At 45.5% G+C, this 14,732-nt stretch overlaps 1 protein-coding gene across 2 annotated transcripts in view; it reads right to left on the bottom strand.

Moving 5' to 3' along the window:
* LOC139545461 (uncharacterized) overlaps positions 1 to 14,732 on the bottom strand; it is a 40,211-nt gene that overhangs the window by 2,971 nt on the left and 22,508 nt on the right. For both annotated transcript variants that reach the window (XM_071353252.1, XM_071353253.1), the window contains exons 4-20: positions 13,095 to 13,241; positions 11,945 to 12,096; positions 11,700 to 11,817; positions 9,467 to 9,608; positions 8,809 to 8,954; positions 8,555 to 8,697; positions 8,319 to 8,459; positions 6,769 to 6,885; positions 6,514 to 6,664; positions 6,286 to 6,397; positions 6,009 to 6,184; positions 5,659 to 5,897; positions 5,400 to 5,484; positions 4,983 to 5,153; positions 4,196 to 4,232; positions 364 to 3,927; positions 38 to 207 (exon numbers count right to left, since the gene is read on the bottom strand). In XM_071353252.1, the coding sequence (XP_071209353.1) occupies positions 38 to 207; positions 364 to 3,927; positions 4,196 to 4,232; positions 4,983 to 5,153; positions 5,400 to 5,484; positions 5,659 to 5,897; positions 6,009 to 6,184; positions 6,286 to 6,397; positions 6,514 to 6,664; positions 6,769 to 6,885; positions 8,319 to 8,459; positions 8,555 to 8,697; positions 8,809 to 8,954; positions 9,467 to 9,608; positions 11,700 to 11,817; positions 11,945 to 12,096; positions 13,095 to 13,241 (5,811 nt within the window). The remainder of the gene's footprint in view (positions 1 to 37; positions 208 to 363; positions 3,928 to 4,195; positions 4,233 to 4,982; positions 5,154 to 5,399; positions 5,485 to 5,658; positions 5,898 to 6,008; positions 6,185 to 6,285; positions 6,398 to 6,513; positions 6,665 to 6,768; positions 6,886 to 8,318; positions 8,460 to 8,554; positions 8,698 to 8,808; positions 8,955 to 9,466; positions 9,609 to 11,699; positions 11,818 to 11,944; positions 12,097 to 13,094; positions 13,242 to 14,732) is intronic.

Genomic DNA, 14,732 nt, shown 5'->3' with positions numbered 1-14,732 from the left:
ATTCAGTGTGGTGAATAATAAAATACAATTGTCTTACCTTTCCTGTAGAGGTCCTGAAGGCCAGCCACAGAAAGGACTCGATCATGCCTTTCCTGCCCCCTGCCCTTCCCTACCCCCGCCTGTGGCTTCATGGCCTCCAGGACTTCCAAATCTACACAGACATCAGCAGAATCCCACTCATAACTCTCATCTACTGATGTGTTCCTTCTAATGACAGACACACAAAACAAGTAGTCAGAGTCAGACATACAGGGGACAATAGCAATAATTTAACAGTAAATCAATAACATTTTGGCAATATCCTCAATTTCTTCAGCTGTGAAGACACCTGTGTGTGATGTTGGACTGGTGCGGTAGTTTCACCTTTTTTTTCTCCACTCACGTAGATCCATCTCAGCTCTGTGTCTCTGTGTCTCACTTTCCTCTGTTGTCTCCGGGGAGCTGAGAAGGATGGGAGTGATAGAGAGGGACTGACGGAGGAGGCCAACGCTACCTCTCCCACTGCTCTGACTGGCATAACTGGCCCTCCCTCCTTCACTGTTGTCTCTCATCTCTGCCTCAGCCCCTGCCCCCTTCCCTGTCCCTCTCTCTGCCTCTCTATGACTGTCTACATCCCTGGCTGGGAAAGGGCCACCACGGTAGGGTGAAGGCCAGCTATACATCCGGGGCAGGTTGGGCCTTCGTTGGCCCCTCTTGGACTCCATTGGTCTGGGGTAGTCTCCCCTCATGCCTGGTCTGGGTGTGTACTGGTCTGGTCTGGGTGGGTACTGGTCTAGTCTGGGTAGGTACTGGTCTAGTCTAGGTAGGTACTGGGGTATTGAGGAGTTCATAGAGACATATCTTTGCTCTACAGACCTCAGAGCATCCTGATATGTGATAGGCGACGTGGCGGCATCAGGATAAGCACTGGCCTGTCTACATGGATCTGATAAGTCTCGTCTAACAGAGACTGGGGGTTGTCTTGGTGGGTACATGGAGGGGCTGAGGTAGGTATAGGAAGAGCTGGCTAGGGATCTGTCATACAGAGGCCTCTCCAAGGATCTGTCAGCATTCAGAGGCTTCTCCAAGCTTCCTACACTCGGTTGTCTAAACTGGACCCCTTCCCGCCACGAGGGGTCTGGTCTGGAGAAGGAGGATGGAGGGGTGCGTCCTAAACTATACGATTTGACCCGGACGTCTGGGTTTGGGAACTCATCCCAGTAACATTTCTCTGAGACATAAGTCCTTGGTCTTTCAAAATGCTCCCATTTCTGTGACCCTAAGCTGATGGACTTTTTTATGAATGGACGAGGCTGTCCCATGCCTGAAAGTGTTCTGCATGGGCCAATACTCAGAGATTTCTTGATGAACGGTGCAGGGTGTTGATAGATCCTAGAGGCTATTTTATTAGTCCTGTTGCCCTGAGAATGAAGTCTTTGGAATTGTTCTGAAGCTGACTCTGGTTTCCCTGCAAAAGTATTAGTGTGTTTAAACACAACTTCTGCCATGCTTTTAGCTGCACTAGCCAACGTCTGGGCTGGACTTAAACCAATTCTCGTTGGTGGTCTCTCTGAGCCTGTGGTCTTTTGACTAATAAGTGGTTGTGACTGCTCATAATAACGATAATTCCCTGTGTATTCTGACCCGGGTGCTAGTTTTTGTGACCTGTCTGGAATCGCAGCGCTGTGGCTTGAATCTCTTGCTTGCACTTGCAGAGAGTATCTATAGTCTGGCTTCTCAGTTGCCTTTGAAGTTCCTGCTGGACCAACAAAGTGTCTGTTTTCTAAAAAAGAAACCGTGTTTTGGCTTGAACTTTTCTCTAGCTTCTCCTGCACATCCCAGTTTTTTGGAACCACGTCTGGCTTACCTTCCAGAGACGTCTCTGTCTGTGGCTCTACGCTTTTGCAAGCAGTGTCTGTGAGTTCAGATTCATCCCCAGGGTTGTCCACACTCATCTCAATGAAACCCGGGAGGCTCAAATACTCCAGAATTGCACTTGTCTGCAGTGGGGACATTTTGGGTGCCTGGGTTGCCGGCTTATTCTTGAAAGACTCTGTTATTCTGGCAGCAGAGAACTGGGACTGATCGCTCTCACACGCTTCCAGAAGAGTTAAGGGGGAAATTTGACTAGGGCTGTCACTAAAAAGAGCCCTATCACTCCTTCTGGAGCGTGCCCTGACTCCCTCTCTCTCCTGCTCAGGGTTTGACAGTGAACTCCGAGGGTCATCCCCAATTTGATCACCTCTCACTTTCCCTTTGGCCCCTGCTTTGTGGAGCTCATATGGCAAGGTAGAGTAACCAGAGGGAATTTGATTTAATCTCTCCCTATCATCCATTGTCTCTGTTCTCTCAGACAGACTATATGGTGCAGTGCCTGGGTAAGGCTGGCCAGAACTTGTGGCCCTCACTCGCTCTGCTGAAACAGATCTTTCAGCTGTTGGCTCCAGATGCTGTGTACCATAAGCAAAGGACCATCTTGGCTTTAAGGCACCTCCCCCTGACTGTTTTGTCTCCCTCCAGCCCTCCTCAACCATAGACCTTCTACGATACATGTCCTGCTCTCTTTCTACAGTTCTGTCAGGACTCCTTGACCTGGCTCTGCCTATGTTTCTGTCTGTTCCTTGACTGATAGGTGGGCTTTCTGAGGTAGGGGAGAGCTGAGATGGAGAGGTGCATTGAGTGACTGGGCAGCGTGAGCAGTCCACATGTAGTGAGTCCTCCATGGCCAGCCCAGCATGACGTTGGTGAGGATGTTGGGATCTTGGTGTGGTGCTCTCTAAGGGGCTCTGCACTGGGACAAGGCTGCTGATAGAGGTGACTGGGCTGATGTCCCATTGGATGTAGGAGGAAGGGAGCCGGTCCATTGGGCTGCTGGTGTTCCCAAAGTAGCAGGCCCTCCTATAGTCCGACAGCTGATGGGTCTGCCCGGACGCCTGGTGGGCTTTGGGACGTAAGGTAATGTCCTGTGGCTTCCATATAGGATCCTCAGCCCCTGGACTGCCCAGTTCTCTGTTAGGGCTTGTTGCCTTTTCAAGTTGGTTCTCCTCTTTCTCCCACTCCCTTTCCCTCTGGCTGGCAGTATAGTTATCCAGCTCCCTTTCCATCATCTCCCTCTCTTTGGCCAGCTGCAGACACTCTCTGAGGTTATCCTGCTTTTGTTCACTTGTGTCAATCTGTGAGACCAGTGTGCTGGCGTTAGTCAGCTGGCTCTCTCTCTCCATGGGTTGGTAATCTGCTAGGTGATGCCTGTCCATCTCCAGCAGTCTGGCTGTCCTGCCCAGGCTGGGGAAAATGTCCTCTGGGTGCCCAGATCGGTATCTTTTCAGGGAGTCACAGACTCTCTTCTCACTCCTATCGGAGTGGAAACTGGCTCTCTCCAGCAGAGCCTCTGAGAAGCCCTGCTCGTCATCAGAGTAGAAGCAGCCGTGACGGGAGAAGTTCCTGGCCATTGCCCTCACTCTGCCCGGGGAGGCAGGGGGCTTGCTGAGTTCTGTAACCTCCACTGTCAGGGGGGAATCCTTTCCCTCTCCCCTCTCAGAGCTCAGACTGCTGGACTTTGGAGAGTCTCTGAAAGATGTCCGGTTGCTCCCTGTGCCGCTGCCTCCCCTATTGGTTTGGGTTTGTAGGAAGACTGTCTTCATGTTGGAAAGAGTAGGCGCCTCTGGCAGGGGTTGGACAATGAAACGTCCATCTGGGCCTCTTAAGATGGACTCCAGAGCAGAGGGTGAGGGGTCCTTACCCCCCAGGTGGCTCTCAAAGAGGGTGTAATGTGGTGGGGGAGTAGAGCTGGACAGGAGCTGCCTGCGCTGGTCCTGGTACTCTCCACGGCTGCCTTTATTGAAGGAGGAACGATCAGCCTGGGAAGACGAGGAGTTGGGGAAGAAAGACAGGGTAGGACAAAACTTAATCTTCAGGATGCTGTCGGGGCTGTCAGAAGGCGAGCGAGCTCTGAGGAAGAGAAGAGTCATAAAGGAGGAGAGATGAGTTAAACAGTACAGGTTAATGCATTATTACATTATTGTCTCAAGCTTAGAAGAACCATATGTAAGGATGCATTCAGTGGATACAAATAGTTATGCTTGTTATGAGTAGCAGATCAAATAAATACACATTCATTTGCAATGATTCTCAAAAAAATGCACAAGAATGAAACATGGGTTGGTGAGAAGACAGCCAATGCAATGAGGAAAACATGCTGGTAAGGATGGGAACTTACTCTGGAGAAAGACTCTTCTGGAAGGCAGAGGGTTGATCTGAAAAGGTGGGGAAGGGTGAAAAGGTCAAACAATGGCACATGTAAAATAAACAAATAGATGGGATGAAAAGAAACGCTGTCAACTGAAATACACTGAGTATACAATTCGTCGGGGCATGGACTCTACAAGGTGTCAAAAGCGTTCCACAGGGATGCTGGCCCATGTTGACTTCAATGCTTCCCACAGTTGTGTCAAGTTGGCTGGATGTCCTTTGGGCGGTGGACCATTCTTGATACACACGGGAAACTGTAGAGTGTGAAAAACCCAGCAGCATTGCAGTTCTTGACACAAACCAGTGTGCTTGTCACCTACTACCATACCCCGTTCAAAGGCGCTTAAATATTTTGTCTTGCCCATTCACCCTCTGAATGGCACACACATAATCCATGTCTCAATTGTCTCAAAGCTTAAAAATCCTTCTTCTTCCTCCCCTTCATCTACACTGATTGAAGTGGATTTAACAAGTGACATCAATAAGGGATCATAGCTTTCACCTGGATTCACCTGGTCAGTCTGTCATTGAAAGAGCAGGTGTCCTTAATATTTGTATACTCAGTGTAGATTAACATGCATAGCATGCAAAGGAACCACTTGACAGTTACAAAGAGTTGCTCCAGTCACCAAGGCTTTGGAACTCCAACTTAGTAGGCTTTGAAAATACTTTCTTAAAGATAACTTCTAATAAAACAAAAGCTTGAAATTCTCTGTCTTAGTGTCAGAAAAATGTTAGGATACAACAGTCTTTACCATCTCTCCTCTTCCTGCGCCGATGGGCTCTTCTGTGACTCATAACATAGGCTGTCACCAAGGAGAGGATGATTGCCACGAACAGGAAGCACACTCCACCCAACACACCAGCCAATAGGGGCTCAGGGACAAACTCCAAGAAGCTTGGCCGGACAGGGTACATCTCCATCCCTGCAACCATACCAGGCACAGTGTCTGAGTAATACACTACCAACAGCGTAGACAGCTGTTGTCGGAAATACCTACGCAATACATTTATCAACATAATGACAAGTGTCATGACCATTGATTATTATCAAGCACAATTGATATACCTGCTACATAATATTTAGGACTGTTTAGTCTAGGATTTATGAACCTAAACAGTGTTTCCATCATGCAGTTGATCACAGCTGGCTGTACAGTAATGATACTAACCTGTGGTGTTCACATTGACAGACTCACTGGGCTCACTCAGTAGTTTGTTACTGCGAGACATCAATCTCAGATCATAAATGCAGTCCTGAGAGGGGAGAAGGACAACTGTTTAATAGCCACAATGCTGGGCAACGTATCTGAAAACACATTAGAGTTTGGAGATCATAGCCTTCAGATTACAGTTCATTACACCTCATTTATCAAATAGTCAGTGTCTTCATTCATTCTGCCAAGGTCCAAAATTATCATCGCCTCTCACCCTCAGTAATCCTTGCACCAGTAGTTCACTCTGGTTGGTCTTCACAGCACTGTTGAGAATGACCCATTGGCCTCTGTCCCTCCGAGCCTGGAGGACATACCCAGTGAGTAGTGTGGCCTGGGACTCAGGAGGATACCACTGCAGGACAATCCCCAGCACTGTCCGATTGGCTGACAGGAACAAGGGAGGGTTGAGAGTTGGTAGACTGGTTACCACTGTCGGTGGATATGTTGGCAAGGCTGTGAAAGTGAGACAGGATAAGATCAGACTTGTACATACAGTAAAAATGTAGATAAATGTCCAATACAGACAAATTAAAGAGTACTTTGTCAGTTAAAATTTGTACTGACCCTGCGTCCTGACAGAGGTAATTTCACTGAAGGGTCCGGAGCCCAGTTTGTTCTGAGAAAGGACACTGAACTGGTAGCTGGTGCCAGCCAGCAGCCCTGTCACCAACAGGTGGGACTTGGAAGTGGGCACGGAGATAGATCCCCACTCATGTTTCCCTCTGGAAGTCTGCTTGACCCTGGGGGCAAGAAGGAGGTACAGAGAGATTCAACCACCATGTTCCAGAGAGCAGTGTTGAGTTGAGTCTCATTCTGATAAACATTGAGATGAGTTACTAACCAGACAGTGAACTTCTGGGTGTATCCTCCATCAAAGCCAGGTTCCCAGGACACATTGGCCTGGTTCATCCCAGTACTGACTGATACAGATGAGGCAGCATGAGGGCTGGTGCCTGGGAGAAAGATGAGGAGAACAATGAGAATACACCAGCGGAACTGTACACACCAGTGTCTACGTAAATAGTATAGCATGTCTTGTACCATGTTGCTCCATGCAGTGGGCACTCACCCAGCACCAAGACCACAGTGGCAGTGCCGACGGTGGCCACACGGTTGGTGGCGAGGCACTCCCAGCCCCCCTGATGATCTTTGCTGAGAGGCTTCAAGAGGAGGGAGCCATTGGAGAGAACAGTGTACGGGGAGCGAGGAATGGGACCAACCTACAAATGAAAGGGACAACATGTAGAGATTAGCGTAAGTAGAGAGAGAGAGAGGGCTATGATTTCTGGGGTTCCTTCAGCAATGTCTATCAGGGACACCTCACCTTGCTCCAGGTGATATTGGGAGAGGGGTCTCCATCAGCTTCACAGGGGATGACCAGCTCCCCGCCCACCTCCTGCAGGTACTCAGCACGAGGGGACACCGAGAATGAGGGTGGGTCCTGCAGAGGGAGAGAGTTTTAAGTCTTTACACTCTCAGAAAAATGTTCCCTGGGGTACAAAAATATCAAAATACGCATTACCTTCAGAGGTACATACACAGTATACCAAACATTAAGAACACCTTCCTAATATTGAGTTCCCCCCCCTTTGCCCTCAGAAAAGCCTCAATTCGTCAGGGCATGGACTCTACAAGGTGTCGAAAGCGTTCCACAGGGATGATGGCCCATGTTGACTCCAATGCTTCCCACAGTTGTGTCAAGTTGGCTGGATGTGCTTTTGGTGGTGGACCATTCTTAATATACATGGGCAACTGTTGAGAGTGAAAAAGCCAGCAGTGCTGCAGTTCTTGACACAAACCGATGCGCCTGGCACCTATTACCATATCCCGTTCAAAGTCACTTCATCTGATGCAGCACTCCACACTTAACCAGCATAACTACCACAGCATTCTGCAGCGATACGCCATCCCATCTAATTTGCGCTTAGTGGGACTATCACTTGTTTTTCAACAGGTCAATGACCCAACACACCTCCAGGCTGTGTAAGGGCTATTTGACCAAGAAGCAGAGTGATGGAGTGCTGCATCAGATGACCTAGCCTCCACAATCACCCGACCTCAACCCAATTGGTTTGGGATGAGTTGGACCACAAAGTGAAGGAAAAGCAGCCAACAAGTGCTCAGCATATGTGGGAACACCTTCAAGAGTGTTGGGAAAGCATTCCAGGTGAAGCTGGTTGAGAGAATACCAAGAGTGTGCAAAGCTGTCATCAAGGCAAAGGGTTTGAAGAATTTGAAATATAAAATCTATTTTGATTTGTTTAACTTTTTTGGTTACTACATGATTCCATATGTGCTATTTCATAGTTTTGATGTTTTCACTATTATTCTACAATGCAGAAAATAGAATAAAAAAATAAAAAAATAAATAATAAAGAAAAACCCTGGAATAAGTAAGTGTGTCCAAACTTTTGACTGGTACTGTATATAAATTTCCTGAGCTTTCTTATATCTCCTAGATATAGGACAGACATGTCAAAACCTTACCGCTTATGATAGATTTTTGACTGTCTTTTTGCCATTTCTGAATGTGTTATTCAATGCTATGGGCTTAGTAGTAAAGGCCACATTCAAAATTTATAAAATCGTTTTTAAATATATTTGTTTTATACCTAAAGGGTTCCTAAAATTCGAAATCAAATCGCTAAATAATCCATGGTATGACCATCTTAAAACAATTCCATATGTTAGCTTAGTAGTACGAACAGCAAGGATTTGACTATGTACCTATAACTAATGGTACCTTACAGGGTACCTACAGTGACAAGCGTTTGTAACCCTTTAAGTACAATTCGGTACCTTTTTTTGTGTACACATTTACAGGTAGCACTGTAATCCATAACCAGGGAACAGAGGCCTGGGGTACAGCCTTACCTGCAGGATAACCTTAGTGGGTTCAGACTGTCCCATGGTCCCGTAGCTGTTATAGGCAGTACAGGTGTACATACCCACTGCATTGTCATTAGCTGTGGCTATAAACACAGAGCCCTCGGCGTTCACCAACCAGCCAGGGAACTGAGCAGGCAAAGACAGAAGGAGAAAAAACAAATATGAAATACAACAGAGATTAATGGTGGTGTGATAAGATTCATGTTGCCCTGATTGCCTACATTGTCAAGGTTTAAGTTGTTCCCATCTTTGGTCCAGTTGACAAAGATCATGGGGGGCTCAGCCTGGACTGGGCAGAAGATGACTCCTCCCATGCCCGTAGGTAGATACGTCTCCCTGGGCATCCGGCCCACCCTGGCAGGGTCTAAGAGAGACAGAGGAAGTAGATACAGTAAGTCACTCTCCCAGAGATGGACTAAAACACACAAGCCAGGAAATCAAGGCATGCATAGCCATAGTCAACCACAATTCTTACGTTTGACTTTGAGGTGTGCTGAGGCAGAGGGTGAGGTCATCAGCCCATTGGTTGGTATACAGGTGTAATTCCCAGTGTCCTCTGGGACAAGACTAGGGATGAGGAGTGTGCCGTCCACTAGGATCTTCACACGTGTCTTAAGATACCTGAGGACAAAACACACACACATCACAACCCGGCCTTGAGTTAGTATCTTCTTAGTTGCATTATGCACCATTGTCTAGGGATTACCTGTGGTGACAATGCTGCTTCCGGTATTTAACTGATTTACTAACAATCCAATTAACCTGAATTGTAGTGCCAATGGCTTTGTACGATTACATGGAATCAATGCTTGAAAACATAAATGCACAACATAAGAAAAAAGGGTTCCAAAAGAGTTCTTCGGCTGTCCCCATAAGATAACCCTTTTTGGTTTCAGGCAGAACCCTTTTGGGTTCTATGTAGAACCCTCTGTGGAAAGGGTTCTACCTAGAACCAAAGGGGTTCTAGCTGGAAGCAAAAAGTGTTATTCAAAGGGTTTTCCTATGGGGACAGGCAAAGAACCCTTTTAGAATCTAGATAGCACCTTTTTTCTAAGAGTGCAGTATGATTCTCACATATCCCTGTAGCTACTATAGTTTGTTTTTTGTGTGTGTTTGTGTTGTAGTCAACTCACTCTATATGGTAGACATTCTGTCCCTGTTTCCACCACTCATAGGTGAGGTTGGAGGGATAGGCCTCAGCTTGGCACTGTAGAACTGCATCCTGGGATATGTTGAGGGTGGTGTCCTCTGGGGCGATAATGATGAGTGGAGGACCTATTTTGAATTTGGGAGATTTTCAGTTACTGCATGTGCTTTTATCTGGCTGTAAAAAAGTGATTCAACTGATTAACTGTAATGATACAGTTATTCTCATGCCAAATAAAAGCTTCACAATCAGATCACGATTTGATGTGACAAGGGCAGTGCATTTATAGACCATACACCACTAGATGGCAGTATGACAGTAGCTCTGATCTGAACTCTATTACCTATTCTTAAAGAGAGATTCCCGCATTTGTTTTTCTGCTGCTCATTAAAGGACAAATCCACTCAAAGACTATCTTTTGGTATTTTTTTCATTAGTCCACTGTTGATACAGTCCCAAAATGTTTTGCATGTCAGCAGTTGTCAAGAATTTGGACGTTCAAAAAGCAAAGTGTCACTTGCCACATCATCATATGATGCAAAACACATCATATGATGCAAAACGCATCATCGTGATGATGTGGCAAGTTACATTTTTGCAGCCTTCACGTGCTCTTCGGAACTAAGAAACTCAGACATTTCTGACTTGCTAACTGGTTTAAAATAATCAAATGTACATTTATTTAATTGGGTTAACTGCCTTGTTCAGGGGCAGAATGATTTTTACCATGTCAGCTCAGGGATTCGATCCAGCAACCTTTCAGTTACTGGCCCAACGCTCTAACCACTAGGCTACCTGCCGCTATAACTGCAACCGTGTTGCAGTTATACACGTGTCGCCTTCAACCAGTTAGCTATCTTTTGGGCACCCGAGTGGCGCAGCGGTCTAAGTCATTGCATCTCAGCGCTAGAGGTGTCACTACAGACCCTGGTTAGTTTCCAGGCTGTATCACAACCGGCTGTGATTGGGAGTCCCATAGAGCGGCACATAATTAGGGTTTGTCGTGCGGGTTAGGGTTTGGCCGGAGTAGGCCGTCATTGTAAATAAGAATTTGTTCTTAACTGACTAACCTAGAAAAAAAAGCTAGTCGGAAATGTTTCCGCGTTCTGACTAGTACGTAAATATGGCATTAGCTTCTTGACTGCTGACATGCTAAACATTTTGGGACTATATCAACATTGGACTAATGAAAAAAATATGAATATATTTCCTTTAAGAAAAAACTAAGATTTGAGTCTTGGGGGTGTGGTTCGATGTGGCTGTTATGTTCACTTTATCATACCCTGGCAGTTAGAGTTGTTTTTCCCTCTTGAGGCACGGTAACAACAAAACAGCCACTACCACTTCCTCAAAATAGTCAGAATTAATCTAATCTATAGTTTTTCATGCACATTTGTGCATGAAAAACTAGTCTATTACCAGAGTGTGCATCTGTCTGGCAGTGTTTCATAGCGTATCATGTTACAAAACAGGTCGTGATCTTGGGGCTATAAGGTTTTATCTGCGCAAAGCATAGTTCTGAGATATTGAGCATCCCAGTTTTCACATCCCAGATCTCAGAACAGTTTTGTAGTGAATGCTTCTTTCATAAACCATTAAGGTCCTTGCCATAAAGGTACCTAGAGTACAGAGTATCAAAATACTGAAACATTTTAGTGGGTTGCAAAAGCAGATAAAACCGTATGGCTCTGAAATGTCAATCTGGGTTTAGCCATAACGTTCTATCTGACACTTCTGAATTAGACATGTTCCGTTTTTAAGAAAACTGTTATTTTCATACATAAACGATAGAATAACACTATTTTACCCAGATAGAGTCAGAACACATCATCAAATACATTAAGAAATGTATTATGATCATCAGACCAACTTCTGTCATCACTGAACAACGATGTGACAACATCATTTACTTTAAGATTTTTGACAGTGTTGTTTTTTTGCTTGTGTGCCATTATTGCTGGTTAGACTAGCCTAGACCATACCTAGAGTGAGATGGCAAAGACATACAGTATGTTTTGATTGGTCCATCTGTATTTGTTCAGGCTTGTTATTGGATTGCAGATAGAACATTGTGTTTATGCTGATATAACTTTTTGGTAGCCTAGCGGTTAATAGCGTTGCGTCAGTAACCGAAAGGTTGCACTAACTGAGCTGAAGTGTCAGCAGAGGGAGGACCTTTCTGCCTCTCCCAGATGGTTAAAAAATAGTCAGACTCTGACCTTTGACCTGCAGCTGGGTAGTATGGGTCAGATTCCCTTCCGAGTTGTACACCTGACATTTATACATTCCTGATGTCTCTCTGGTGACGGTGGCCAAAGACAAGGTGCCATTGAGCACCTGAGCGAGAGAGAGAGCAAGAGAGAGAGCGAGAGAGAGAGAGCAAGAGAGAGAGATGCTTTAAAACATAACCAACAACTTCATCCAACAACAGCAAACATATGTTTTTTTAAATTATTTTACATACCGCCATCTTTTCATGTTTCTCAATTGGGGTCTCATCTTTATGCCATATAACAGTTGGTCGAGGATTGCCATGGGCACCACAGCTGAGGGCCAGGGAATCCCCTTGCAAGACTTCTACAAAGGTAGGCGGAGTCTTGATAAATACAGGTGGGGCTGTAATAGAGGAACAATTGATGATCTTTTAACAAATGTATCACAATTAGCTAGCTAGTTAATTAACTAATGTGTAACAATTAGATAACGAATGGCAAACTATGAATTCTGTTATTGCTACATCTGTAAGCTAGTCATGGCCTTTGTGCATTACTTGGATATAACACAATACTTGCCCTGATGATATCCTATTTGATGCATGAAGGAGGCAGAAAAAAAGACAAATGGAAAGAAAGAGAGAATGGGAGGTAGATAGTAAATTGGAGTGGCATGTGTTTTGATGTGAGTGTGGATGGGAAAAACAGAATAGGAAAATGAGAGAAGGAGAGAGTGACAGTAGGGGGAGAGATGATCCAGGATAAGAGAAAGAGAGAGTGATAGTAGGGGAGAGATGATCCAGGACAACAGAAAGAGAGAGTGACAGTAGGTGGAGAGATGATCCAGGACAAGAGAAAGAGAGAGTGACAGTAGGGGAGAGATGATCCAGGACAAGAGAAAGAGAGAGTGACAGTAGGGGGAGAGATGATCCAGGACAAGAGAAAGGGAGAGTGACAGTAGGGGGAGAGATGATCCAGGACAAGAGAAAGAGAGAATGATAGTAGGGGGAGAGATGATTCAGGACAAGAGAAACTGCAACACAAATCACTGTTTTCCCTTTAGCCCCCACTATCCTGGTGAGGTCACATGCACTGTGTCTACGTCCCCTGTGGCTCCTAACAGACACTCCTGTGTCAACGTCATCCCACAGTGAACAGCAGAACCAGACAAAGATGAGACGTGAGCACTGTGTAAAACACTGAGCATTATGCAACAACAGCTCACACACCGCAATAAGACTCCATAGGAAGATAAACAGGAGAGGGACTGTCATGCTCCAGCCTCATGCTGAGGATATTTTAAAGGGAAAACATTGATGGTTGTAAGCAGCTGGAGGATTTCCTGTCCTGTAAGCGCTAGTCCAGTTCCTCTGACTGCCACAGAGTCCCACTGAGCTGCACCTGTGATGGAGAGGAAGGTCCAGGTGCCATTGCGGAACTCGTCGGTGGTGCGGTCCAGGAGTAGGATGCGACACTCGAACCAGCCCTCGTCCTCCAGGCTCAGCCCCTCCACCAGCAGCGAGGCCCCCCGGGTCAGAGACACACGGCCTGGGCACAGAGAGAGACAGGGAGCCCCCAGCGTCAGAACACACAACCAGACTGCAGAGTCAGCACATGCAAACAGAGGGCTTACCAAGCAGAAGACACAGGCATCCAGTTTCACAAAAGGCCACAGTCAAAGTCCAACCTCATGGGTTTTCAGCTAGGTTCAAGAGGACATTAACTATGCTGTCCCATAAAGTTTGCTGTTAGTATCAAATATTCAATGATGCATTATATCCATTCCCAAAGAGGTTTGGACTCTGGGCTTTTTGGTCTGCTGAATGGAATGAGAAAAATGGCAGGGAGATAATACAATTTCAAGAGAAGCCAGAGACCTTGGGTTAGGGAAGTGCAAACACATGATTCACTTGTGACAAGTAAAGCAAGATTATAGTTGAGGAAGCTTTACTATGTTATTTAGACCTCTTGTTGTTTACAATACGAAGAGTGCAGAAGGCAGTTTGGTACCAAGATCAACATATAGAGAGAAGCTCCTATCAATGTCAAAATGTCAAGATTTCTTATGAAATGTACCACCTGTTTTTGTTTATCGTGGAGGAGCATATGGCAGAGAGAAACAAACACTGGAGAGCGGAAGACACCCCACATCTCTCTATTTCTCACTCACACCCCTCTCTTTTTCTTTCAACTTTGAAACATGATCTCGTGGTTGCCTGGTGACTGAAGCCTGGTTTTCAGGGTACCCACCCTTTTATTCTGTCTCTCAATTATATATTTTTTCTCCCAAATGCAGGGTTTTAAATGATAGAGGATGTGTATAGTACAGTACATCAGGGGAAAACACATGCACTTAGCAGGCAACTGCCAAGCAGTTTGAAAATAAACAGAGCAGTCACAGAGAAACCTCATGCATCCCCTGAGAACAAAACAAATGTAGGCCTACCCAATCAGTTACCTATAACTGTAATAACGTGTGTAGCTTTATATGAGCAGAGGAGAAAGTGCATGGCTTCTAAAAACAGGAAATAGACTTAAGGTTAGGGGAAGGGTTAGCTAACATGCTAAGTAGTTGCAAAGATGCTAATTAGCCTAAATGCTAATGTTGTCTGTGATGAAATTTGAACACGCAACCTTTGGATTGCTAAATGTTCACGTTATATACCCATTCACCCTGACCAACCACCCTACTTCCATTTTTACCTTACCATACTAAACATAACATATCATACTAATTTGAGTGTCCTGGATTTTCGTTTACTATGTTACTTCTAGTCTATGAGACCAGGCTGAGCAATAGTATAGGGAAATTATCAGACCGAAGGTAAGGACACAACAGTTCACCTGACACGAGACTGAATCCAAAAACTTTTCACAGCATTTGTCAATGATGAAATCTGAAAATACTCAGTAACATAATACAAATATTAATTGTAATTTTGGAGTAGGTGCAAGATAAGAAAAAACGATTAAGAGGGTTTGAGTGAAAGGTCTAACTGGTGTCTCCAAGTGGCCACACCCCTCAGCACAGTTCTTAAG

The sequence above is a fragment of the Salvelinus alpinus genome, chromosome 19 (assembly GCF_045679555.1).
Source record: "Salvelinus alpinus chromosome 19, SLU_Salpinus.1, whole genome shotgun sequence".
In the NCBI taxonomy this organism is placed as follows: Eukaryota; Metazoa; Chordata; class Actinopteri; order Salmoniformes; family Salmonidae; genus Salvelinus; species Salvelinus alpinus.
Note: the sequence above shows the minus strand (reverse complement) of the source record. Positions and strands in the feature narration are given on the sequence as shown.